Source organism: Pinus tabuliformis, chromosome 9 (genome assembly GCF_031772625.1).
Source record: "Pinus tabuliformis cultivar Carrire ecotype Pingquan chromosome 9, CPIR1, whole genome shotgun sequence".
NCBI lineage: Eukaryota > Viridiplantae > Streptophyta > Pinopsida > Pinales > Pinaceae > Pinus > Pinus tabuliformis.
The window spans coordinates 150,665,199-150,691,797 of NC_142307.1; the positions used below are offsets into that span (position 1 = coordinate 150,665,199).

Sequence of the window (26,599 nt, forward strand, 5' to 3'; positions counted from 1 at the left end):
TTTCGGCAATGTTGGGCTTCATCACCAACTAGTGTTTTCGGTCCGAAGGCTACTGTTTGTGCATGGTTTGACGCCCTAGATTCTTTAGCGTGTGATTCAAATTTGTTTGATTCTTTAGAGACTTTAGGTGGTTTGCTTTGAGATTTTACTTTATTTGCGTGTGCAGTAGTTTAAAGTTTTTAACTGTGGCGGAATTACCGAGACAGTCCCGTAGACTTCGGGCCAGTCTCCTGAGATTGTTACCGTGGCCGATTTGTTGAGGAAGTCCCGTAGACTTCGGGGTGAGCCTCCTGAAGACGTCCCGGGTCATTACGAAGGTTTGAAAGTCCTTGTACTCCTCCTAGTGGCAGTAAAGTAGGTTCACCTGAAGAAGGAGGTCTTCGTTGGTAGTCCATCCAGATTACCAAAGTCTAGAAACAGGTTATATCCTGAAGCTGTTGCAGTTTCCGAGCTTGCTGGTAGTTTTTCATCTACTAGTGATATAGGCGAAGAACCTGAAATATCTGAACCTGTTACTCCAACTTCTAGTGTTCCTGATTCACCTAGGGTAGAAAGAGTCATCACCGAAAATCTTCCTTCTGGTTTGATAGCTATTGAAGAACTTGCTCCAGAAGAAGAAGTAGGCGTCCCTATCCCTGAAGATCAACCTACCATTGATCTAAGGGAGCGTGAATCTATTTTTTACAGTCCACCTAGAAGTACTACTTGGTATCTTTCGTTAACTAATTACTTAGACAACTCAGGGATAAGTTTTTCTCCACCTCGTACTCCTTATCCACCGGAGGTATTTATACTCCTGTAAATATGTCTAGTCAGTCGTCCGTGTTTACTCAATCTCCTGAATCTTTCTTGTACGGTGGTCCTTCTGTTCCTGCTGGGTATCAGTCACTTTCTGGTACTTTTGCAGGAGCATCTCCTCAACCCATTGGACATGGGTCATTAACTGGAAACAATGGTAATAAACTATTGGGCGTAGGAGACATTTTATGATGTCAGGTTCAATTCCCGGTTCTCAACCTCAAGGTGGCCGTTACCGCCTGGGGGCAGCCTCAATTAACGCCTGGGAGGCAACCTCAAGGACAGTATGTACCCATGGTACAGTACATTCCTCAAGGTCAACCCAGCCTCAATATGTACCCCAGGGTCAACCTCAGTATCAATTTATGCCTCAAGGTCAACCCCAGTATCAGTACTTACCTCAAGGGTATCTACCCCAAGGTCAGTACTCGAGTCAAGGTTATCAACCACCCAAGGTCAATCTTATGTTCAAGGTACGGGAAATGTACCTTTCAATTATCAATCCTACCCTCAATCCAGTTATGGATCTCAATATCCTTAACCTGTCATGGGTCAATACCCCGGAATGAACATAGTGTGGGATCCATCGCAAGTTCAACAGGTGTTGCAGCCAAGTGTACAGTTGTCATCTCAAAACTGGACAACCTATAGTTTTGGTCCACCCCAGCAACCAGTCCAGTCTAATGTTCAAACTTCTTTACCTTCGGTAGTTACTCAGTCGCCAATTGCACCTAGTACTCCATCTCAAACGACTGCTGCAACTACCGCAACATCTGTTCCTTCCACCACACTTACTTCTGGAGTATCGACAGCTCCGGTTATCTACTGTCTCTGCCACTACTCCACAGACATCTTTACCATTGTCTGGATCCACGATTCAAACTACGGTTCAGATGCCTATGGGGCAGCCTGGGTTTAAGTACGGTTGTCACTACTCAACAACAATTTGTTTATCAACCGTACCAGGGACAGTACCAATACGGGCCTGCTGTCAGCAACCGGTTTACCAGTATCAACCGTATCCTGGGTACACTTATCAACAACCACAGCAACCCCAGTACGGTCCGGTTAATCCCGGTTTTCCGGGAGGATACAATATCCCGAATGCGATTCCTGTTCCAAGTTATCCTGGATATCCTCCTCCTGGGACTGGTCTTGTGACTCGGAGTTTTGGGGATCCTAATCGGCAATTGCCATTTATCGCAACTTTCGATTTACCAGACTTGACGCGCTTAACGAACGATCCAATAAATTATCTTCCATTCTGGCCGCCAATGCCAAATAAGTTGCCCAGTGACATACCCAAGTTCGAAGCAGTGTTTTTAAAACTGGAACCGGTGACCGGACCGGTCCACCTAATGAACCGGTTTACCGACCGGAAACGGTCTAACCGGGACTGGTTTGGTCTAAACGAACCGGTTTTTAAAAAATACATTAAATAATTAATTTTTAATGAAACAAAACTATTTTTAGATGTAAAACCATGATTCCAAGCCAATAGAGACAAAATATGCAAAGTTTGCTCATTTATATACCATGCAAAGGTGAATATATCAAAATGGCACCGAGTGCAATACATATCATCGACAAAATAGAAAAATACATAAGAAATGAGGCTCTAAATGGCCTATAAAGTCCAAAAACAATGCTGCAAGCTATGAGGCCATTGGCCTACTACAAGTCTACAGTGTACACATGATCAATCATCAAGTCCATCACCACTACTAGACACAGGATCATCATCAGGAGCTACATAGACATCATCTGGTTCAGAGTTGAGGATGCCTCTGCCTCATCTGCAACATCAGTATCAATGCCACCAATGACAATAGAAGTGGACCTAATGGAAGCACGAGTTTTTCGACCTGCACGACTAGTGCCTTCCATTGGTTCCTTGCCTTTCCTTGATGCCACTACTGATCCTGGTTCTGATGCCGCCCACATAATCTGCCTCATCCTCCGCTAAAGCCATGTCGATATCAAAATCAGCCTCAAACACAGGATCTTCAGTCTCCTCCACCCATTCTGATGTTGGATCAATATCGTCCAACACAATGGGATCTAGATCAGGTGATTTGCTCATCATTTGGTTCCTCCTCAGTCGAAGGTTGTATTGCACAAAAACAAGATCATTTAACCGTTTTTGTTCCAAACGGTTTCTCTTCTTCGTGTGTATGCGCTCAAAAACAGACCAATTGCGCTCACAACCTGAAGCACTGCAAGTTTGACTGAGGACTCTAATTGCAAACCTTTGCAATTGAGGACACTGGCCACCAAATGACTCCCACCAATGTGCTGCAAAGAAAAAGACAATAATTAGTAACTTAGTTTATAATTTGAATTGTAAAGAACGTAAACAATTTTAACTTGAAATGAAAAACAAAATGGAAATTGGAATTGCTTACCTGGTTGGTCCACATCTCTTGCCATCTTTGCCAAGTTTTTGCCAAAAGTACCACTTGCTTGATTGAAAATAGTAAGTTGTCTATGTATATCCAACTGGTCTACATGGTTAGGGACCATGCGCTCCAAGCAATCAATCAATCCAGCTCTGACCTCCCCATCATGCTGATCTCCTAGCCGATTTTTATAGTGATACCTTGGGTTCAAAAAATACCCGGCTGCATGTATAGGACGATGGAGTTGATTGTTCCATCTGTTATCAATGATCTCCCATATACGGCCATATTTAGCTAACCTGTCATTGTAAGCTGCCCGTATCTGCTCCTTTGCCTGATCCATAGCTTCATAAATGTAGCCCATGGCCAATCTTTCCCATCCACCAACCTTAGCACCTTAACAAGGGGCTCGGTAATTTTCACAAGCTCTACAGACCTTTTCCAAAAATAAGTGTCTAACACTTTCTTTTTGGTGTCTTTTCCATCTGGTCTACGAGCCCACCGAGATTCAGACCATTCATCAGAGGAAAACATTTTCTGCAAGTTTCTATGTTGACCATTGAGACATTGCAACGTGAGGAAGTGAGTTGCAAATCTCGTAATTGCAGGCCTAACAAGCTCTTTGCCTCCAGTGTGTTTCCTCATTAGGCTCAATACCCATGAGTGGTTGTAAATGTATTTTGTAATGCACTTGGCATGCTCTACAGTGTTTTTTACCCACTCCACCTTGCCTATATCCTCAAGCATGAGGTCTATGCAATGTGCAGCACATGGAGTCCAAAATATGGTGTTATATTTGGCCTCAAGCATCTTTCCAGCAAGAACATAGTTTGAGGCATTATCAGTGATGACCTGCACAACATGCTGCTCCCCAACTTCCTGAATAATGTTATCCAAAAGCTCAAATAGAAGGCTTGCATCCTTTACCCTATCAGATGCATCAACTGATTTCAAAAACATGGTTCCTTGAGGGCAAGAAACAAGGAAATTAATGATAGTGCGGTTCTTTCCATCGGTCCATCCATCTGACATAATGGAACAACCTGTTTTGACCCATGACTCTCTAAACTCAGCCAAATACTCATCAATGGAAGATATCTCTTTTTGCAAAAGAGCTCCCCTCAAGTCATGCATACTAGGGCCTTTGAAGCCCTTTCCTGCAGCTATAACAGAGTCCCACATAGCTTGGTAATAAGGTGAGCGAGCAGCATTAAATGGGATATCTGAATCATACCACCATCTAGCAATGTATTGGTGAGAAGTTTCTTTGCATTTTTTTTTCCAATGCTGATCCAAAGTGGGTTGAGAACTTGGCTGGGAGGAAGTGGGATTAGATTTAGAAGAGGCAATGTTGGCAGAAGATGAGAAATAACTTTGGATGTTTGGTCTCTTTGCTCCTTTTGATGGTTGGCCAACTCCAACAGAAGGATGAACATAGTGAAAGGGGTCATTGGTGGAAGGGATAGAAGTGGAGTCTTGAATCTCATAATCATCATACCCACTCTCTTTCATAAGATTCATGGCTTCCATTAATTCCCTCTTCCTTGCAATTTCATCTTGGATGGCCTTCTCCTAGCCTTATCCTCATAAAAATTTTCAAGCTTGGCAATGTATTCTGCCCTAATAGGACCTAACAGTTCTTTTGGTGCATCACATGGCTTTACTTGGCCTCTTACCCCAGCCAAGTGTTGTTTCAACCTAAGAATACCCCACCTCCAATAGATTTATGGCATAATTTGCATATCATTTTTCCCTCAATTACATCACAATGAACCCATGCACTGTCCTTTCCTTTTGGAGCCATGTTTGCTTGAAATAATAACAATTTGCAAAGAAATCTGCCATTTAAAAAAAAAATTGCAGCTAAGGAACATGGAAAACCAATGATAAATGTAAGAAAAAAAATGCACATGCAAGCTACAAAAATTGATAGCATAGAGCTAGAGAGTTCATAGGCTTAGCATAGATGATAGATCATTGAAGTGAAAAGTTTATAGCACAAAAAAAATAATTCATGGACAGCAGACCCAAATGAGGAATTATCAAGTGCAAATCCTTACCTGGAAATGCAAAGTAGCTCCCTTAGCCTCCTCTTGATGATGGCAACTCCACTGACAGCTACACACTATCTCCAAAATAGCTCCAACTCCAACTCCAAGATGACTACTTCAGCAAAAAACTCCACACTCTCCAAGCTCACAAACAAACTCACAAACACTCACAAACACTCCAAATCAGTTGTGTGAGACAAATGAGAGTGAGAGGGGTGTCTTATAGCAAGTGTGAGGGTGTTTTTGGAGGGAAATTCCCTTTCCCTCACCCCAAAAACCCTAAACCGCCCCAGTTCCAAAAAACCGCTGCGCTTTTTGCTTGACCAGCGGCCTGTCCATAAACCGGCCGGTTTAGGACGGAACCGGCCGGTTAGCAATAAAACCGGTCGGTTCCGCCCTAAACCGGTCGGTTTTTACCGGTTAGGGCAATTTTCGGGCAAAGGGTGCTGTAAACCGGGTTTTTTACCGGTTCTGACCGGTGAGCCTCCCAACCGGTCGGTTAGGCCGGTAACCGGTTGGACCGGAACGGTTTTAAAACTATGGTTCGAAGGTAAGTCTGGAGAGGATCCGTCAAATCACGTGATGACTTACCACCTCTGGTGTGCCTCAAATTCCATCTCGGATGATTCGATCCGTTTACGTCTTTTCCAGCGTACGCTCATTGGTCTCGCGGCAAGTGATACATTGAGTTACCACGGGCCTCTTTTTATAATTTTAGTCAGTTAGCTACATCGTTCTTAACTCATTTTCAGTTGCCGGTCAGATATGATAATGGCACCGAGTTATTAACTTCATTAAAATAGTCGACGTCCACTTATATTTCCGACCATATTCATGAATGGAGACGTCGAAGGCGATTAGTGAAAGTTTTTATCCCGGACCAAATCTTAGCTGAATGGTTTGTTAAATCATTATTACCGAAGATTACTGAAGACGTAGCTAAGGCCGGAGTAGTTACTGAGGAGCAAGTGATTGCTCAAGCACAGTACCTTGACTTAGTTTATACTCAGTCGGGTACGTTACACGAAAAGATCCCAGATCTTCCAAAGTCAAATCAAATCGCTGCTGCTCCTTCGGGATCTCATGCTGCTGATGGCATGATTGGTACGGTAAATACTAAAAGCAAGAAGAAGTCTTCAAAGAATTCTTCGCCCATTATCACCTTACCAGACTCCCCGACAGGAGAATCTTCTGCTGAAGTTTCCGCTGATATTCACGCTGTAGAGTCATCTACGGCTAAATCAAAAAACGGTGGGAAGAAGAAAGGCAAGAAGAAGAATAAAGCAGACAAAACTCCAAAGGAGAAAACAGAAAAGTCGGAAACCAATGACGAAAAGCGCAAGCCCCGTTATCCTTGTCTTATTTGTGAAGAAGATCATTTTACAAGAGATTGCCCTCATCGGGCCGAGGTTGCGAAAATCGTCAAGGGTTCCCAAATTCCTGCTGTCTTGAAGGACCCATTTCCGAAAGATAGCAAAATGATAGGTTCTTCCTCGAGTGCCGCTGAAGAACCCATATTGATGATGTCTCATGTAAGGATTGCGACTCGGTCACACGATTATGGTAGTAAAAGTCCTGTTGATGGATCAAAAGAAGCAGAATCTTCTCAGTCAAATCCATCAACCTCAGCTCCCGGTTCCGATCCACTACAGATCGAGAAACCTAACCCTGACTTAGTAATTAAACCGCCCGCCAAGGGTGTACTTCGAAGGTCTGCTTTCAATCCACATGCGAGAGTGGCCCAGAATTACAACATTGTTGAGGATTTAGCTGTTTCACCCTCAGCAATGTCGGCTTTAGAAGTGCTGCAATCATGCCCAGCACAACGAAAATTACTTTTGTCGGCTATAGGAGCTGTTGATGTTCAGGACCCGAACCTAATAATCTTTGATCTAGAAAATAGTACACCGCGTTTACCTCATCAGATGGCTTTCCAGATCCCAATGATAGTCAAGAACAGGCCTATTCATCGGACTGTAATTGATGAGGGAGCTTCCACGTGTATTATGTCGATACAGTGCTGGAGATCGCTTGGTTCTCCTTCACTAAAGCAATCCCCGACAAATCTTAAGGCCTTTGATGGCCGTGGGTTCCATCCGTTTGGCATTCTACAGGATTTGCCTATAGGGGTTGAAGGAAAAACCGTTAGTCTGGATGTGGAGGTGGTTGATGCCCCTCTAGACTACAACCTTCTCTTGGCTCGAAGTTGGTCTTACGCTATGACAGCGGTCGTCTCATCGGTCTTCAGAGTAATAAAATTTCCACATAATGGCAAGATCGTGACCGTAGACCAGCTGGCTTATTTTTCATCCGACCCAGCCTCTTCAGAGAGTATCCAGCATGTCAGTAAAACGACTATCCCTTATAAGGATGTTGGTGTAGGATTAGTTAAAGATGCCGGTTTACTGGGAACTTTTCCTTTTCCTCCAATCAACGCCCCGTCTTCGTTCGCATCCATTCATATGATTATTTCAGATACCATTGTTTACGACGATCCTTGGATCGTTCCTTTCGAATCTGAAATAGACTCATTTGGTGATGCTATGCCTTTGAGTCCGTATGAAATTGCTTATGAAGCCGTGCAGTCTTTTACCGACCTGCGTTCAACCAAAATCGACCAAATGAATGTGGTCCGTGAGGAATCACTTTTCACCTCAACCTCGGAGTTAATAGTGTTTCCCGAAGTTGTGTCATCTGACAAACAACTTTGTGAAGTCCTGTGTGTAGACGATTTACCATGGGAAGATCTCCATCATAGATCTTCGTTTTTACCTGAGGATGATCGCTTTGAAAACGATTTCTCATCAGTTTTTATAGCTGAATATGTCAAGGAAGCTCAGAGTCCAATGAAACATCCTGATTCAGAGCTGAATTTGGGAAACATCTCTTGCATTGTTCCCATTGACATTTCAGTCAAGCCCGGAATCATTGAAAACATTCATATAGGTGCCTCGTGTTCAGATGACGAAATTCAGACATACAAGGCCCTATTTCAAGAATTCCGCGACGTGTTTGCCTGGTCCTATGAGGAAATGCCAGGAATTGATCCCGCAATTGTTGTCCATGAGATTAAGACTTACCCGGACGCTAAACCCGTCCGGCAACGTTTGCGTCAGATTCACCCACGGAAAGCGGCTGCAATTAAAGCAGAAGTTGAGAAGTTGTTGAAAGCAGGTTTCATTTATCCGATCCCGTTAACGGATTGGGTATCGAATATTGTTCCGGTTAACAAAAAACAGGGAACAATAAGAATATGTATCGACTATAGGGATATCAATCGTGCTTGTCCCAAGGACAACTATCCAACACCCTATATCGATCAAATAATTGATGATTGTGCCGAAAGTGAAATATTTTCCTTTATGGACGGTTTTTCCGGTTACAATCAAATCAATATTCTACCTGCCGATCAACCAAAAACGGCTTTCATTTGTCCATGGGGGACATTTGCTTATTGCAAACTACCTTTTGGGCTTAAGAATGCCGGAGCCACTTTTCAAAGGGCGATGTCTTATGTGTTTCATGACATCAAACACAATGTGCAACCGTATCTCGATGATTTGCCCGCTCATTTACATCGAGCTGATCACCTTGTCCATTTACGCGCAATCTTCATGCGGTGTAGGCATTATCGTATACGTTTGAATCCACACAAATGTGTCCTCTGTATAGAAGTAGGACGATTGCTGGGATTTGTAGTTTCAAAAGCCGGCATTCGCGTCGATCCCTCGAAGGTAGAAGCTATCATCAAATTGCCTCCTCCTTCGAGTCTTCGCCAACTCCAAAGTTTGCAGGGGAAAGCAAACTTTTTACGCTGATTCATTCCTAACTACGCCGAAGTTACAAAAGGTTTTACACGGTTGTTGAAACAGAACGCTCAATTCTCTTGGGACGAGATAGCTCAGCAATCTTTTGATGCACTTAAACGCGTTGACCCATGCACCGTTGTTGCATCCTCCCAACTACAACCAAGATTACTTTTTGTACCTCGCCGCCTCTCATTCCACTATTGGAATGGTGTTAGTTCAGGAAGACGAATTCGCAACGGAACATGTGATATATTATCTTAGTAGGACCTTAAATCCCACTAAGCTAAAATATTCGCATGTGGAGAAATTGGCCCTGGCAGCCGTTCAGGCTGTCCAACGTTTTCGTCATTACATTCTTCTCCGTAAAACTACAGTCATTTCGGATTGCAACCCTATGATTTACATTTTGACTAAACAATTGCTAGGGGGCAAGTACTCTAAATGGATCGTTATCCTGCAAGAGTTCGACTTAGAATTTGAAAAATCTAAGTCTAAGAAATCTTTAGTTTTTGCAGAGTTGATGTGTGACTTCCGCGTGCTGACACGGAAACTGTGGCAGAGGAACCCATTTCGGACGAATCTTTGTTTCTCATCAGCACTTTAGATCCGTGGTATGGGGATATAATCGTCTATCTCCAAACCCAATCCTTTCAGCCCGAAGCTTCAAAGTCGAAACGTCGAAAAATTCGATTCCAGTCCCAACAGTACAAAATTATTGGAGATACTCTTTATCGTCGTGGGGCAGACTTGGTTTTCCGACGTTGCTTAACTCACGAAAAGGCAGAAAGGGTTTTGAATGACTGTCACTCTGGGGCGTGTGGCGGTCATATGTCTGGGTATGCCACAGCTCAGAAGGTGTTGCGTGCTGGCTACTTCTGGCCGTCCATGTTTAAAGATTGTATCATTGCGGTCCGAAAATGCCACAACTGTCAAGTGTTTGATCGCAAGATGCGCCCACCACCTGCTCCTCTCCACCCTATAATTGTCGTTGGTCCTTTTGCCAAATGGGGTATCGACTTTATTACATGTAACCCTCACTCGGCCGGGGGGGCATGCGTATATCATCCTTGCGGTTGATTATTTTACTAAGTGGGCCGAGGCGATGCCTACATTCGAGGCAGACGGCAAGATAGCTGCGATTTTCGTATTCAATCACATTATTGCTAGGTTTGGTGTCCCACAAGCGATAATCACTGACCATGGGCGCCATTTTCGAAACATTATGATGACAGAACTTACAGGCCAGCTTGGTTTGCGTCACGATAGCTCAACTCCTTATTATCCACAAGCCAACGGTCTGGTTGAGTCCATCAACAAAGTTTTAGTTATCATGATCCGACGAATCATTGGGATTCATCGGTCGAATTGGCACAACATGTTATTTTCCGCGCTTTGGGCATACCGAACTTCAGTGAAAACATCAACAGGGTTCACTCCTTTCCAACTAGTTTATGGTTTGGAAGCTGTGTTGCCCATTGAATGCGAAATCCCATCACTTCAAATGGCTGTCGAATTACTTCCAGCTACTTCCGAAGAGGAGAAGCGTTTATTATACTTAGCTCAATTAGATGAGACTCGACGCGATGCTGCACTGGCAATCGAGACTCATGCAAAACGAATGAAAGCTCAGTATGATCGAAATGTGACCCCTCGAAATTTTTCGGAAGGAGACCTAGTGCTATTGTATGATCAAGCTAACGATAAATTAGGTGCTGGAAAATTCATTCCTATGTGGCATGGGCCCTACATTGTTAAGCGAAAGCTGGCAAAAGGGGCCTATGAGCTGGTTGACTTTGACGGGGACTCTTTGGGTAAACCCAGAAATGGACTTTACCTAAAGAGGTATTATGCTTAAATGATGGGTGTGGAGATTTTAGTTAGGTTAGTTAGGTTAATTTTTCTTTCTAGCTAGTGTGTTTGTTAGTTTAGACAGTGTGCTTAGCTTAGAAAGTGTGTTTTTCATCGTTATTCTGCTTATCTTGGTTTTACCCTTGATGATTGCAAATGTCGATGCCTCTCCAAACGTACATTGGATTCGCTGATGGTGCTTGTCGTAATACACGGAATATCTCTTCCGCAGCATGGGTTATTTATTCGCCCTCTGACGAGTTAGTTTCTATGCATGGGGTGAGCCTCGGTCAAACAACAAACAACATTGCAGAATACAGTGCAGTGATTGAGTTATTGTCTGAATCTATTTCATTTGGGATTCGGAGTTTGATAGTGAGGTTAGATTCTGAACTCGTTGTATTACAGCTTAATAGAGTTTATGCCATTAGAAATCCAGTGTTATTAAGGTTATTTTTGAGAGTGCGTCTCTTGGAACGTGAGTTTGATTACATTGAATATCAACATATTCCAAGGTCTTTAAATACATTAGCAGATGCAATTGCTTCTCGAATGTTAGACAGACATTTGCGATAATCATACATGTAAATTTAAAAACATTTAATCACACATGTTTAACAAGATAAGCCGGTAATAATGATATATATAGATAGGAGTGTGTCAAAAATACATCGTCTTCGATCATAGGTTGCAAAACACCTTATGATCGGCAAAAATGATAAGTACAAAAAACCAAAATGTCACATGTGTCTACAAAAACGATCATCCAATCACTGGTGATGATCTCTATACGACACCACTGCACGAGCTACCCTACACAAGAACCTCCTAAAAGGTCCTGGAACTCCGACTACATAGCGTTGAAGTCTGATAGGAATATCATCTATAGTAGTCTCTGGTATATCTGCCGTCAGATGCTCTAGGTCTTGCTCCAACTCAGCTAAGGTCTCTGTAGCCTCGTTCTGTGGGACCGGTGCCGGTGCAACTGGTTGTCTCCTCTCGAAAGGCCAGAGATTGGCTGGACGCCATGGGCCTGCATCTGCATTTTGAAAATTGTCACTATCAATTTTGAGACGATATAAAAACAAAAAAAATAGATAATTTTAAAACTTGTGAAAAATAAAGTACCTGTGTCATCCCACTGTTCTCCCGGTGGAAGAATCATGTCCGGATCGCCACGAAAATCGACTCCGGCATAAGGGAAATCCTGTATCGAGAAGACCTGGTCCTCTAAGCAGTGAAAGTACTCCGGTCTAAATCGGACAACCTCCGTGCCCTCGTCAGGATGACGGGCCATCACCGCAACCCATCGCATCAACTTAGGCTCTCGGGGAAGCCCAGCCTCAACAGTGAGCTGCTGCGGGATCAACATTGGAACCCTCTCTAGAGCAAAACTCACAACTAAAGGCCCATAACCAAAAGTCTTCAGTTGCCCGTTTTTTGCCCTAGTCAGTTGGCCCTTTAAATTGGCCAACACAGCATCACACCAGTTGAAAATGGTGCCCTGATAGCAGTCAATCGCCATCCGCATTTGGGACCCGGTGGCAATGTGCAAAGCGGCTGCGCCACAAAGTCTGGTAACTGTAAAGGCAATTACCATAAGTTCAGGTCGGGATATCTTTTTAATTTCTATCCCCCTCTCCTGGTTTTGATTATTGCACCACTCTAGACGGAGACTAGCGATGGACTGGCCACCCGGCCTAGTCCCGGACAGAGTCAATTGTTCGCCCCTCTTGGGCAAACCAGTGAGAAAGTAAATGTCTGAGGGCTCTATTTCGAGCTGATGCCCTCCAATGTAAAAGCACTGATCCTGGACGTTCCACCTTTCGACCAGCCACTCTAGAAATCTTACCTGGGCCCTCATGCCAGGTATGGCCCAGTATTTGTAAAGACCGCATGCCTTTAAAGCATCAATGGAAGGTTGATGATTAATCGCGGCCAAATCGACATCTTCGTGCTCTCTTTCGCGCCAATCAAGCATGGTGGGCAATCTACACACCATAAAACATCTGTTAGAGTCCATAAAATTGAAAGTTTTTGGTTCATTTTGGAGAAATTGGAGTTTAAAAACCCACTCCGTGGTGTACGCAGCCCGCCTTTAGAGACAGAGCGTGTGTACGCAGGCTGTCTTAAGGCAAGCTGCGTACACCCGGCATTTTCCCAACTGAGAAAATGTCGGGGTACGCAGGTCACCTTCGGAGCACCTGCGTACCCCGAAAAGCGGCCTTTGAAACCCCAAGCCCTCCAAAAAATGAATCTAAAGCTTAAAAACAAATTCTAAACGGATGGAAATGCAAGGGAGGATGTTGTAGAATACCTGATGAGACGGCGTTCGGTTTCGACGGTCGGATTCTCCGCAACGACCACGGGAAGTTTCTTGCCAAAAGCCCTTTTTTCTCTCAACAGTGAAATGGTAAAAATGAAATGGTAAAACCCCTTTTTATAGGTTTTTTGAGTAAATGAATGTTAAATTTGTTTATTTTCCACCGTAAAAAGGTATTTTTCAAAGTATTTTTATCTATATTAAACAGGTATGAGTAATGTGTTGGTTTTTGTGTAGGATAAAAGGATTTTCAGGGAAAATTGTCATTTTTCACAAACAAAAACATCAGAGTCATCTTTTAAGCCCTTTTCTGACTCCTAAAACATGAAAAGATTGCCGAGCGTTTCTTTTACACTCGTTAAAACGGAATTAAAAGACGGTCCCCTTATAGCCCTTTTCTGACCGTAAAAACAGGAAAAAATTGTCGGGTTTTTGTCGTTTCAAACTCGATACTGGAAATAAAACAACGTGTCCTTGATCGCTTTTTACTTTTCAGGTCAAAGACACTAACTATGAAAGTACTCCTTGGTCGTAAAAAACCAAGCGGTTCTCTTAAGTATTATTTTATACTTTTTCGGGCTTGGGAGACACAAATTTACGAAAAAGTTCAACCCTGGAGTCTTCTTAAGTTTTTCAGACTCTCTAAAATTGAAAAACGCCGAGTTTCTCCTATACTGGACTCGTTAAAATTTCACAGTAAAGGACCTGTTCGATTACAAACAGGAACGGACCACTCCTTCTTAGGGTTCGAATCTAAACTAAGTTGGACTCATCCGAAAGATGAGCTTATAATCAAGCATATGTTATCCTCCTCAAGCTTGTAAAAAATAAAGAGGTACTTGCCAGAAATGGTGGGGGAAAAGAGAGAAAAATGAGCCTATTTGTTATCCTTTGTCTCAGAAGAAACCTTATCACCACTCTTGAACACGACACTTTTCATTCACCTGGGTTGGGAAATCCTTTGCCTCACAGTTGATTGAACCACATTGAAAGTCTTCAGCCGGGTATTAACTTTGGGTCGAATGTCACCAAGCCATCTGTTGTGTCGTTATGTGTTCAAGAGGTCGCTGCAAATAAGCCATTCATCTACAAAATACCTGTCATCCATCTTGACCATCCCTGAGTCAGTCCTTACAGCTACATTTCTTCAACTTGATTTATGATTTCGTGTCGTGGGCTTGCCTACGACGGATCGCTTTCTATCGACATCAGCACATTATCTAGAAAGATGATCTAGGAATCGTCAGTACCTTGAGATCCACATGCATCAATGGCAGATTTCTCGCCTTCGACGACAGTTTACATCATTGACTTTCGATCGAAGGATTCCGTGACATGTTCGACATCAACACATTCATTCACATCTCATGGATTGTACTGGGTACTTTGAGAACCATTGACATCACTGGTGGTTTCTCTCACACTTGTTAACAGTTTACATCATTGACTGGTAATCAAGTGGTTTCTACCATGCTCGACATCAACTCATTTATTCGCATGGATAGAATCGTACTATTTCGGGAAGTAGAAATGAAGACCCTGGATCTAGTTTCCACCATCCAGGCTGCGAGGAGTTTTGTATTCATTGTATAAGTAGACTAACTATAAACAGATGGCTGCGTCCATACTGTGTCTACATGAGTCTATGATTATGATGTACTGCGAAATCATTCCTGTATCAGAGCAGTAGTTAGTTTGCTAGTTAAAGTTTTTGATCTGAGTATGGGAATGCCTACCTCAGCGATGATATGATCTCATACATGTATTTTGTGTTGAATACTTGCAGGTTCCAACCAGGCTCTCCACAAGATAATCCTTGAAATGATAAAGTACTTCACCCTTCCTAGATGATATGAAACCCTAAATCTACTACAGGCTTCGCACTTTAGGGGGCAATCTGTTACACTAAAATTTGTCACCATGACTATCTACAGTTAGTATGGCTCTATCAACTGTCATACTATCCTCCTTGGCAAGTCTCATACCTCTGCTCCTCATGTCAAACTCCAAGAAAGAGAGAAAGTCCTTTAAAAGTCAATTAACTCTAGTTACGCAGTTTCTCTTAGCCTTACCTGCGTGTATGCACCTCCAATTCATAAAACCTGCGTACTTGTACGCTCTGTATGTAAAGGTCTGGGTGCGTACTCCTGTAAAGGTCAAAAGGCGCAAGTTTCACTTCAAAAAAGTTACTTGTGGTCATTTCTAGAGCATTCTAGAAGATGGTTTGACGTGGATTGGGCGCCTCCAGATGGTTCATGCATCCCTATGTAAGAGGAACTTATCCCATGAAGAGGGGAGCTATCCCATTGAAAGAGGGGCTTATCCCATTCATGGTGGACCTGATTAACTTCCTCCAAAGCACTATAAATACATGCATTGGGCCAAAGGGAGGGGAGGTTGAAAGCTGAACATTCCTAAGGGTAGATGCTGCTGAGATTAGGACTCCCTTATAGAGCTTGAGAGGAGAGATTCCCATCCTTTCTTAGCTTCATTTGGAAGTGGGTGAGCTGATCAAAGTAAAGGAAAACTCTTGCTGGACCCTGGGAGGAACCTGCACAACACCAAGGCTCAGGTTGTAATGGTTTCTTTTGTTTCCACTTAATGCAAATAAACTCATTTTTCTCAACAAGTTGTTATACATGATTTGTTTCATATACTCCTTAGTCTGTATGATGAATATGTGTTATTTTATAAGTTATTCAGGTGCTATGTAATATTTTGGCTTGTTAGTGAATGCAGGTTTCGAAGAGGAGGAGCTCATCCGGATTGGCAAGACTGGACTACTACAAAGCGTTGGACTAAAGGTATGTTATAAACACCTGATTACTTGTATTCTGAATGCATATTTAGATAAAGGTAGTGTTTACTTCTCTTGTTTGTCACTAGAAAGCCTTAGCTTCTAGGGAGGTCGGTTTTGTCCGCAAAATTGACTCTTTCCGCATGACAGCTCCTCAATGCAAGTTGTATCAAAAGCTTAATTGTTACTGGGGATTCGTCATTAGTTATCAAATTGATGGACAGATCTTCCTCTCTGAGCAATGGCAACCTTGCGAGAATTATTAGACAAATATAAAAGGAAGTTAGTGCCATATCTTAAGGGAACTTAACAAACAAGCCAATCATCTAGCCAATATGGCCACTCAGCTAGATTGTGGAGTCCTAAGAACTAAAAAAGGGGTTACATCTTCCCCTGTACCTTAATTTTTCAAACCATAGTTATAAATATGCTTTGCACGAAAGCCAAACGGCATGGGCGTTTAAATCTTGGAACTCAGTCTTCAAGGAGCATCACGCCCACAATACCTTCACACACTCTGCGTTTAATGTTAATGCAATGTGACTTGGGTTCTTTTACAGGTGAGACAACGGATTGCGAGGATCATTCTGGAACGTTAATAGGAAAGACTTTGTGGTTTCTTGCTCTGTGAATTTTTTATCTGTGTCGATCCAGCTCAAATTGGGTATTGCTTTCCTCCAGTCTTCAGACAATTTCTGGTACTTTCTCGTGGGATCCTGGTTGGCTCGAAGGTCCCATTTGGTGTCTTGGTGATTCTTGCTCGGTTGCTTTCTGCATTGGTATGGGCAGCTTGACATTATGGCTCAATCTTGTTGTTTCTTCTAAAGACTCCTGTGCACCTCTCTCTTTCTCTACGGAAAAACAAAAGGTTAGTCTGCCAAGTTTATGTGGAATTAACTCTTATTTTGAATGTCTCTTGTTATATTATCACTCATCTGCTGAGGGAATGTTGGCAAAGGGTCTACTTAATGGCTATTGTAGTCTATTAGTGGAATCTATGGGAAGTGGAAGTGGGAATTTGTAGGTCTCATGTAATGCCAATGGAAAACCACTTGCATTTTGGGAGATGCTCACTGTGTGTAACCCCTAATATACACAGAGTTCTGACTCCAGACACAGGAAAATCATATTACAGATGATAAAAAATTGATTCACTACAATTGGTAGGATGCACTCTCGGGAAGAAACCAGAAATAATGAAATCTTGCACAGTCAACAGAGGCAAATAGAATCCCTTCAAGCTGTGTGTTGGTCTTTGTCAAATGGTTTTGAAATTTTGAGCCTAGTCTGAAATGCCACTTCAGCTGCCTCAAATGCCAAGCTGTGTATTAGGTTGGAAATTGAGAAAGAAAAGATAGGTGTGGACCACAACTTTCAGGCCATAGCAGAGAACCAAGAGGAAGCTTACAGTCATCATGCTTTTATCTAGCATAAGTGTTTAATATTTGCAAATTTTGTTTGAGTTTAGGCATTTTCTATAGAAACTATACCACTAATATCTTTTCAGAATCCTCTTAGAAGGATTGCCATGTTTCTTTAGATACTAAACTTTAAGTTTTGGACAAGTTTCAGAATTTCATTTTTGGACAGACTATATTTATTATTTTTGTATTATTATGCTAACCTGTGCGGCTGCAGCAACATTTTAATGCAAAATATACCCATTTTTGTTAAACAAAAAGAAAAAGATTAACATCTTATAAATCTTGGCATCTGCACAAAAAACATCAGGACAAAAGGACTGTACCTTTGATGCAAAGGTGCCTTGTGGCCATTTTAGCAGACCAGCAACCATTTGTCCTGTTTGATTGCAGTCATCATCTATGGCCTGCAAAAATAAATAACATTACTAGTCAAAAACACCTCCGGATACACAATATCTTCAGTACCATTTTTTACTGGAAATCATCTATTATCATTTTTATTATGAGAAGATGTAATATACAAAGTGAAACAAAGTTTTTAGTCCAATAAGAGGGCAGCTAGTCAAAAAGTATATAAAAACTAGCTCTATCATTTGCACTAACAGCAGATAGTTCTGTGACATTCTCATTGTAAGTTAACCTTGGAAACACAAAACCCTGATAATCTCCAGTAAATAGCTGGGAATTCATTCTGCTAGGTCGTCTACATAAATGGAAAAAAATAGAGTTGTATTAACAAACATTGTGCATTAGCTCGGCTTCCTGTCTTTATGATGGAACTCTGCTTACTACCTGCACCTTTTTTTCTTTAGGGGAGTGTATCTGCACTAGTCCAAAGCTATTACATTTTTTTGCAGGCATCCAACAGTCGAATTCAATCTGAAATTGTTTGTCGTCATGGCTGGTGGCCAATAGTTTGCAGTAGAAAGCAGCTAATTAACAAATTTGTCCTAATAGTGCATCTTCCAATTGGCATGTTCTTTGTCCAGCCACTTGCTCAAACTTGTTTTACACGATCTCATGTATAAGACCTAGCAAACTCTACACTTGGCAAGTTTCTCCAGGCATTTAGAAGAGGTATTACCAAGAAGCCACCAAAGTATTTCCTGCTAGGTTAAATGTGCACTTCATGGACCCAAAGAAAACAATGTATATCAATAATCAGATACAGCAAGCGCACATGGAAATGAAATATAACCTAATTAAAAGCCTTTAACATGCATGTCCATGTTCGGCAGAAAAAAAAAAAATCGTTCCAAGATCCAGTGCTGAAAAAGTTGGGCCTGCTACAAGTTTGTCTTATACAAAGATATTCCAGAACACACAATACAATCTAAGGCAATCATGTAAAATTTGGTGGTTGACCTAGCACTATGTATTCAGTCTATAGTTCTTCTGATTTCATTTTTAATTAAATGGAGCTAGAGCAACGTTTTCAAAACCACATAAATTACTAAAAAAAATTATTAGATAAATAGAATTCTGCCTACTTTCACACCTTGTATAGAATTGTTTAAGTCAGGATCTGAAGCCAAAAATGTGCAATTTGTTGGTTTGCAGTATAAATTCTGATATTAATGGCAAACTGTACTTAGGTGTTGGAAAACCATGTACATGTAAATTGCAAAGCACAACTTGAACTGTGGACTCGTGATTCTTTGCGGGGCCTGAGAGATAATGTCCTCATGATTCTTCAAAGACCACCTTACCAGTCATGGAAGCATCAAAGATAATTTGGCATTAAAATGTCAAACAAGACTGCAAATCACAGTGCAGATCCAAAAGGCAGAAATGAATGAGATCCACCTGGACCAACTCCTGGAGCGCTGATGAAGGGCACCATGCCACAATGAGCGCCTTCTCGAGTCTCTGGTTAGTTCTGCTTGATCCAGACAGTCTCTACATAGAGAGGGGAGGCCAAGGCACAAAGCTGGCCAGGTCCTGAGGGAGAGGAGAGAGCATCACCACAGCTGGCCATGCAGCCCTCATGTACAGCCATTAAATAATAAATTCCAAACTCTTGCACTAGCGATTTCAGGAAATGAGAAATGGCCTAAAAGCAAAGATCGGGATGCTGTTGACAGGAAGCCAACAAATAATGGGTGAGGGCTCTCCAAGAATGATACGGATAATCCTCCTCCCGGTAGCAGATGATTCTTTAGCTTGCGGTTGCCACAAATGTGACCCACCCTTCTGTAAAAATGGCCTATATGTACATGCCTTGATAATATTAATGATTAAAGAAAACATATGTTATTAAAAATGGGGTGGTCTATTAATATTTCGATTATGTTGCTTACTCGATCATCTCAAAACAAGACTTTATGAGAGTGATCAATTTTTGAACTGCAATGTCCTTCAAAATCAACTAAACAGTCATGGATGTTTTGTAAAGACCTTTCCACTAATGGAATACAACAAAAAGACTTTGCACGTAAACTAGAAAAGGAGAAAAGATTAAAATCTATAGGAAAACAATATTTTATTGATCTTTTGATCAGGCATATAGAAGCATTATCATGGGAAGCATTGCCATCGATCTTTCAGATGAGAACATAAATTTCAATGAACGCTTAAAGTGAAAGAAGTCGTTGCCAGTAGAAACTCAAGCGAGTATATGGAATGTTATGCACATGCCAATGCAGTTTTTTATACAGATACGTAGGAAGCATGTCTTTTTTCAAGAAAACAAATGTAACTCTTATTAAAAAGAATAAAATTACAATCACGAGGTTGTGATAAGCACTCATCCAAAAAGTACCTTCGTCAGGAAAGAAAATATCACCAAAAACCAAGCTAAACATAAGGTCAAAGAGAGTCTTATAAATCAGTCTCCCCTAAGGCCTGACTGGTACATTACATACTAATCTTAAATCCATCCTCAAAACACAACGTAGAAAGCATATTAGTTCCCTTTATATATAAAAGATATGTATGTACATAAAGGTGGCTCCCTTAGCAACACGAATCGAAGGAAATTATTTGGCCTTATTTAGTGCTTTGAAGCCAAAGCTCCTGAGGAGGAAGGGCATATTATGCCCTTAGCATCACATAAAGCATGCATAACATAAAAGAGGGCTACCATTTCATGGTGTCAGCCATTTGTTGACCGCTCACAAGTTTAGAGTATGGCTTTGTTATAATATTATGTAAGTAGGCCCGTCAGCCAGGGTCTGAGATTAGGGTTTTGTCAATGATTGTTATAAATATAGGCATCTTTCATATCAGAGAGCATTTTTTCCAAGTTTGAACATTATTGGACGTTTATATCTTTTGTAATTGTTATATTTCGTGGATAGCCTTTCTATTTGGGTGGCATAGTGCTTCCCTATCTTTTGCGTGCAATTCATAATATTTCAACTATTTTCTGAGCAATTTCATTTTACTGTTTTTTAAACTATATTTTGTTCTATTCTCTGTTCTTGTGCAATTCGGATCATTACAATAAAAGTGAAAAGAGTTGATCGGTACCTGTTTTCCAAGCATGACAAGGCCAGGCTGTTCAGTGGCAACCAAGGATTGAAGAAGTTTAGCCACAGCAAGAGGATAAAGACTCGTTTCTGTGGCGACATGGATAGCTCTGTCAGCCCCCATTGCCAAGCCAGTTCTCAGTGTCTCTGCACACTGTGAACCTCCCATGCTAACAACCACAACCTCCGATGCGTTCCCTGATTCCTTTATCCTCAACGCCTCCTCCAATGCAATTTCGCAGAATGGGTTCATTGACATTTTCACATTGTTAGTCTCCACTCCACTCTGTAATCATAACACATATCGCACGCATCATTTTCACATGGTCGGTCTCCGTAGCTTTATGATATATTTACTCCATTCGTAAGGAAATCTAAATACCCATGTAAAAGAAGGCACTTGTGAACCATATTAATTTCATTGTTCAGTTTTTTTTCCATTGAAAACAAGGTACTCTTTGTCATATTCCATCGATTGAGCGAAGAAGCCCAAATGGAACTTTAAAAATTTAAAACAGGAAAGTTGAAACCCACCTTATCTGGCTTGACTCTGATCTTTACAGCATAGTCTATAACTCTTTTCACTGCTACCATGATCCTCATCTTTCACCTTGGATTGTGAATATTGGCGTATTGCTTTCCAAGAGCTGTTTATAACAAATGTTTCGGTACTTAACAGAACGACACCATAAATCAGATCCAATTGGGATATTCAGGATCTCCTCTCATGGGTCGTAACGGAGAATGCACAGGATCCCCTCTCAGCTTCAAAAGGGATCCTCTCTTGTTTATATTGGCAGTGGACCTCCCAAATTTGCAAGGGAATAAATCTTGGCAGTGGACCTCCCAAATTTGCAAGCGAATAAATTTTGGCAGATATGTTTGTATAGTTGGAGTGGACCTCCGAGACCTGCAAATGAATTTCGGCGGATATATTTTAATAGCAAGGTGCCCAGAAGGGCCGATATGGCTCTTCAGTGGATGATGCTCCTTGTCTTGCGTGCAAGTCTCATCCTCTCTCTGCTGACTCCCATCTTACCATTTGTTCGAAATTCGTTCCGTTGGTAGACTTTGTGGGCATCAGCATTTTCGAGCCCTGTTATTTGCAGTTTTTTATTATAATTTAGGAGTCGTATGAAATTTAGGTTTCGGGGATAGATATATTTATAAAATATTTATGCGAAAAAAGCAGAAAAAGAAAATTATTATAAAATTAAATAAAAAAAATTATTATATATACGGTGTGAAATATTATAAAATAAATATTGTATTTTTAATATATAATACAATATAGTTCAACTCCTACGGCCTCATTCCTTGATAGTGATCCGATATTCCAAAATTATCATTAATCATATGATTCAAGGATCCTCCTCAAAAGTTATGCATCTAAAGTAAATTAGATCAATTTGTGAGAGCCATAGTATGTTAGAATGGTTTCATGTTAAGAGGACAAACAATTTTATGGCTAATGGATTAGCAAATAGAGTGGTTTCTTTCCCAAAAAAAAAGTGTTGTATTAAGTAATGAGGACGAACATGAGCAACCAACTCCCTAAACATATCATTAGATTTGCATCTCAAGAACCACAAGCATGCAATAAAGCCATGTGTCAGCGTAGAGGATCTTCCCACACCTTCCCTACTTAAATTCATGATTATAAGTGTTCCCACTCATCTTTCAAATCACAGGCATCCTCTATGGGGAAGACTAGCTTCTGATTATGGGAATTTACATTTGTAGGGTGGTGGTTCTATTCACGTTGATCAAGAATGAATTTGGTTACCATTCCCTCATTGTCTCTTGTTGGTTTTCTGTCTTTGAGGATTCAACTTCTCTTTGGACTCAATTTATAGTATTGCTTGGGTTAGACAAGCCATGGTTTGTCCATTCTCCAGGCTCGCTTCGAAAGTTTTATTATATTGCTACTTAGAAGATTAGTGAGTTTTTGGGAGCGGACTTATATATCAATATGGATTATAGATAGTTACACATCACTCGCCTATCTCTACAAAAGCATGAAGAGTTAAAGCCACTCACTCACCTTCATGTTTTGATGTAGAAGGTTGTGCAAAGAATCTTTCATATGGAATAGAGCGCTGATCCGGATTTAAGCAGGAACGCAATAGATTACAGAGATAACCATAAATACAGAGATGCGATAACCATAAAAACAGAGATGCAACGGAAATAATACTTCATTTCATTAATGGAGAATACTGAAATATGCTTACAAATAGAAATAACCCAGCTAGGGCGATGGTAGCTTATCTCTGAGAAGAGATGTGTCGGCTACATGATTCTGAACTGTTTCGAACTATCTTTACAATGAGGCTCGAAGGCCTATTTATTATTGAGAAACAATGGAAAACCCTTCACATTCCAAAACCTAACCCTAGAAGATGAAACGCCAAATTGTGGGCCCCGTTTTGGGGTGAGTTGGACAGCCAACTTCCTGGGGTCGCGAATTGGTCGTCTTATCTCCGTTTGACGCGCATGATAGCTCGTTGGAAATATCTCTCCGAGGACTACGACGGAAAAGACGATTTTTATCAGAAAAATCGCTGCGGTGGATTTCCCAAAAAACGTCGTTTAGGGCCTCAAAACGGCTCCGGAAGTTTAGGACCCGAAAAACTGCTAAAAATAGTAAACTGCACTTTAATTAAGGAAATTGAAAAACTGAAAGAGACAGTTGTGGGGGTCCAAATGGGATAGGTGGGTAGCCACCAACATCCACCTGGATCATTCCTCCCCCCTTAAGAAGCAATGGTCCCCATTGCGTTGAGTTCCTCCCTGAGATGAGGAAGCTTCTGCTGAGCTGGGTCACTGGTGAGCTGTTCTGCAATCTCTAATGTGTCCAGAAATGGTGGGAAGCATGGTCGACGACGGTCCACATTGAACACTCGGTGCAAGCGAAGAAATGGAGGAATGCTTTGCTTCAAAGCATTGTTGCCCGTAGCCTTGGTACTGGTGTAAGGACCATGTCGGAGTGGCCTGAGCTTCTGATGGGTTCTGGTAAGGAGTTCTTTTTGTCGATGCAACCAAACTTTGTTCCCCACCTGAAACTTGTGTGGTACCCCCGTGGGTGAGAAGAAGTTGTTCCTGTGTTCTGTTCTAATTGTATCCCTCTGTTGCTGCTGCTGCGTGGAGGAACCCTTCGTGGGGGTCATGGATGTAGCAACAATCTTCCCCTTACTTTGGGAGCGAACCAGACAGAAAATAAATTTCCTAGTCCGTGAGATGAGCTTGTTGCCTTTCTTAGCAGAGATCAAAGAGGTGGCAGTAGGTGGGGCTACCTCCGGTATCCTGAATAATGAATTATCCAAAGAAATAATGACAGCGCGAGGCCTTGACTCATACACAGCATGTCGCCTCCACAAGTATGGTTGGCCTAATAGTACATCACAAACATCCAGAGGTGTAACATCACATAATACCTCGTCTGCGAAGGGCTTGATGCTGTAGGGAAGGCGGCACTGCTGGCGAACTTTGAGATCTCGTCCTTCGTGAAGCCACCCGATACTGTACGGCTGCGGGTGTGGTGTAGTCGGTAGGCCCAACCGCTTCACGACCTCTGCTGAAATGAGGTTCTTTTGGCTGCCACTGTCGACAATGAATTGCATGGGGCGAACCCTTCACCCACATTTGTGAGTGGAAAAGACGTTCCCCCTCCTCTGGCTCTTCGGGCTCATTCTTCTGGATCTTGGCAGTGGCAACAGTGGCACTGGGATCCGCATCAATGATCTGCTTCCCTTTGCCATTCCCCTTGTCGGGTTCTGGCTCAGAGTCGGAACATGCATCTGATTCGGAAGCCTTCAACTCGGCCACCAGCGACTGCTTGGTCCGACACTCACTTGTGTTATGAGTGAGACTCTTGTGGAACTCACACCACTTTCTTGTGTCCTTCTTCGGCTTCGTGGTGGTGCTCTTTTCTTGCGGCTTCGAGGGGTTGTCTTGGGTCACCTCGCCTTGGCTTTGTCCTTTAGGCTTCGGATTTGTAGATCCAAAGTCTCGCTTCTTCTGTTTGAACTTTTGCTCGATTTTGACAGCGTATCGGTATGCTCTGCCGAGTGAGGAGATGTTCAAGAACTCCATCTCTTCCTGGATGTATCTGTGTAGGCAGCCGCGGTATTTGAGTACCAGATGCAGCTCATAATCTTTGATACCCAACTGTGTGCGAAGGGTATGAAAAATAATTTTGAACTCTAGCACATCTTGGTCTCGTCCCTGCCGCAGTGTGGTCCATTTGATGTATTTGTCCTCATAGCTTTTGACAGGGTAGTACTGCTCCTTGATGGCATCCTGGAAGTCATTCCAAGTGGGGGCGGCTGAAAACAGTGAGCCTGTACTTTCATCCTTCTGCTCGCAGTATGTTTCCCACCAGTCCTTGACGTGGGGGGCTACTTTGAGAAGAGTGAAAATAATCTTTTCCCGACTTGAAAATTCATGAACAGAAAAATACCCATCTAGCAGATTTAACCATTTATCTACGGCATCTGCGACTATTTGACCCTCGAAGATGGGGATTTCAAAATTAATTTGTACCTTAAACGGTGTGGCGTTTCCAGAGTAGCTGTTGGAAGCCGATGCGTCGCCTCTGGGTAGCCGCTGAAGGATCTGCGCAAAGCTATCCATCATCGCGTTCCTTTGCCGCTCGAGGGCTTCTTCGAGAAAGATTCTGATAGGATCTCCTGCCCCCTCGTCTTTCTTTTCATCCGCCATGGGAGGTAGTCGAGATTTGCGAGGCTGGTATTGCAAAGGTTCGACCAATTCAAGCCCTAACTCCTTATATCCCGACCTCGTTGGGGACATGCAAAGAAAAAAAAGCAAACCGCTCTGATACCACTGATCCGGATTTAAGCAGGAACGCAATAGATTACAGAGATAACCATAAATACAGAGATGCGATAACCATAAAAACAGAGATGCAGCGGAAATAATACTTCATTTCATTAATGGAGAATACTGAAATATGCTTACAAATACAAATAAACCAGCTAGGGCGATGGTAGCTTATCTCTGAGAAGAGATGTGTCGGCTACATGCCTCTGAACTGTTTCAAACTGTCTTTACAATGAGGCTCGAAGGCCTATTTATTATTGAGAAACAATGGAAAACCCTTCACATTCCAAAACCTAACCCTAGAATATGAAACGCCAAATTGTGGCCCCGTTTTGGGGTGAGTTGGACAACCAACTTTCCGGGGTCGCGAATTGGTCGTCTTATCTCTTTTTGATGCGCATGATAGCCCGTTGGAAAGATCTCTCCGAGGACTACGACGGAAAAGACGATTTTTATCAGAAAAATAGCTGGCGGTGGATTTCCCAAAAAACGTCGTTTAGGGCCTCAAAACGGCTCCGGAAGTTTAGGACCCGAAAAAACTGCTAAAAATAGTAAACTACACTATAATTAAGGAAAGTGAAAAATTGAAAGAGATAGTCGTGGGGGTCCAAATGGGATAGGTGGGTAGCCACCAACATCCACCTGGATCATTCCTCCCCCCTTAGGAAGCAATGGTCCCCATTGCGTTGAGTTCCTCCCTGAGATGAGGAAGCTTCTGCTGAGCTGGGTCACTGGTGAGCTGTTCTGCAATCTCTAATGTGTCCATAAATGGTGGGAAGCATGGTCGACGACGGTCCACATTGAACACTCGGTGCAAGCGAAGAAATGGAGGAATGTT

General features: G+C 42.1%; 1 protein-coding gene across 1 annotated transcript in view; it reads right to left on the reverse strand.

Annotated features, from left to right (window-relative positions):
• ETFBETA (electron transfer flavoprotein beta) overlaps positions 1-22,047 on the reverse strand; it is a 45,955-nt gene extending 23,908 nt beyond the window's left edge. The window contains exons 1-5 of the mRNA XM_089438962.1: positions 21,454-22,047; positions 20,921-21,205; positions 17,768-17,853; positions 15,154-15,206; positions 14,258-14,265 (exon numbers count right to left, since the gene is read on the reverse strand). Coding sequence (XP_089295088.1) covers positions 14,258-14,265; positions 15,154-15,206; positions 17,768-17,853; positions 20,921-21,205; positions 21,454-21,522 — 501 coding nt within the window. The 5' untranslated portion in view covers positions 21,523-22,047. The remainder of the gene's footprint in view (positions 1-14,257; positions 14,266-15,153; positions 15,207-17,767; positions 17,854-20,920; positions 21,206-21,453) is intronic.
• Positions 22,048-26,599: the final 4,552 nt, after the last annotated feature.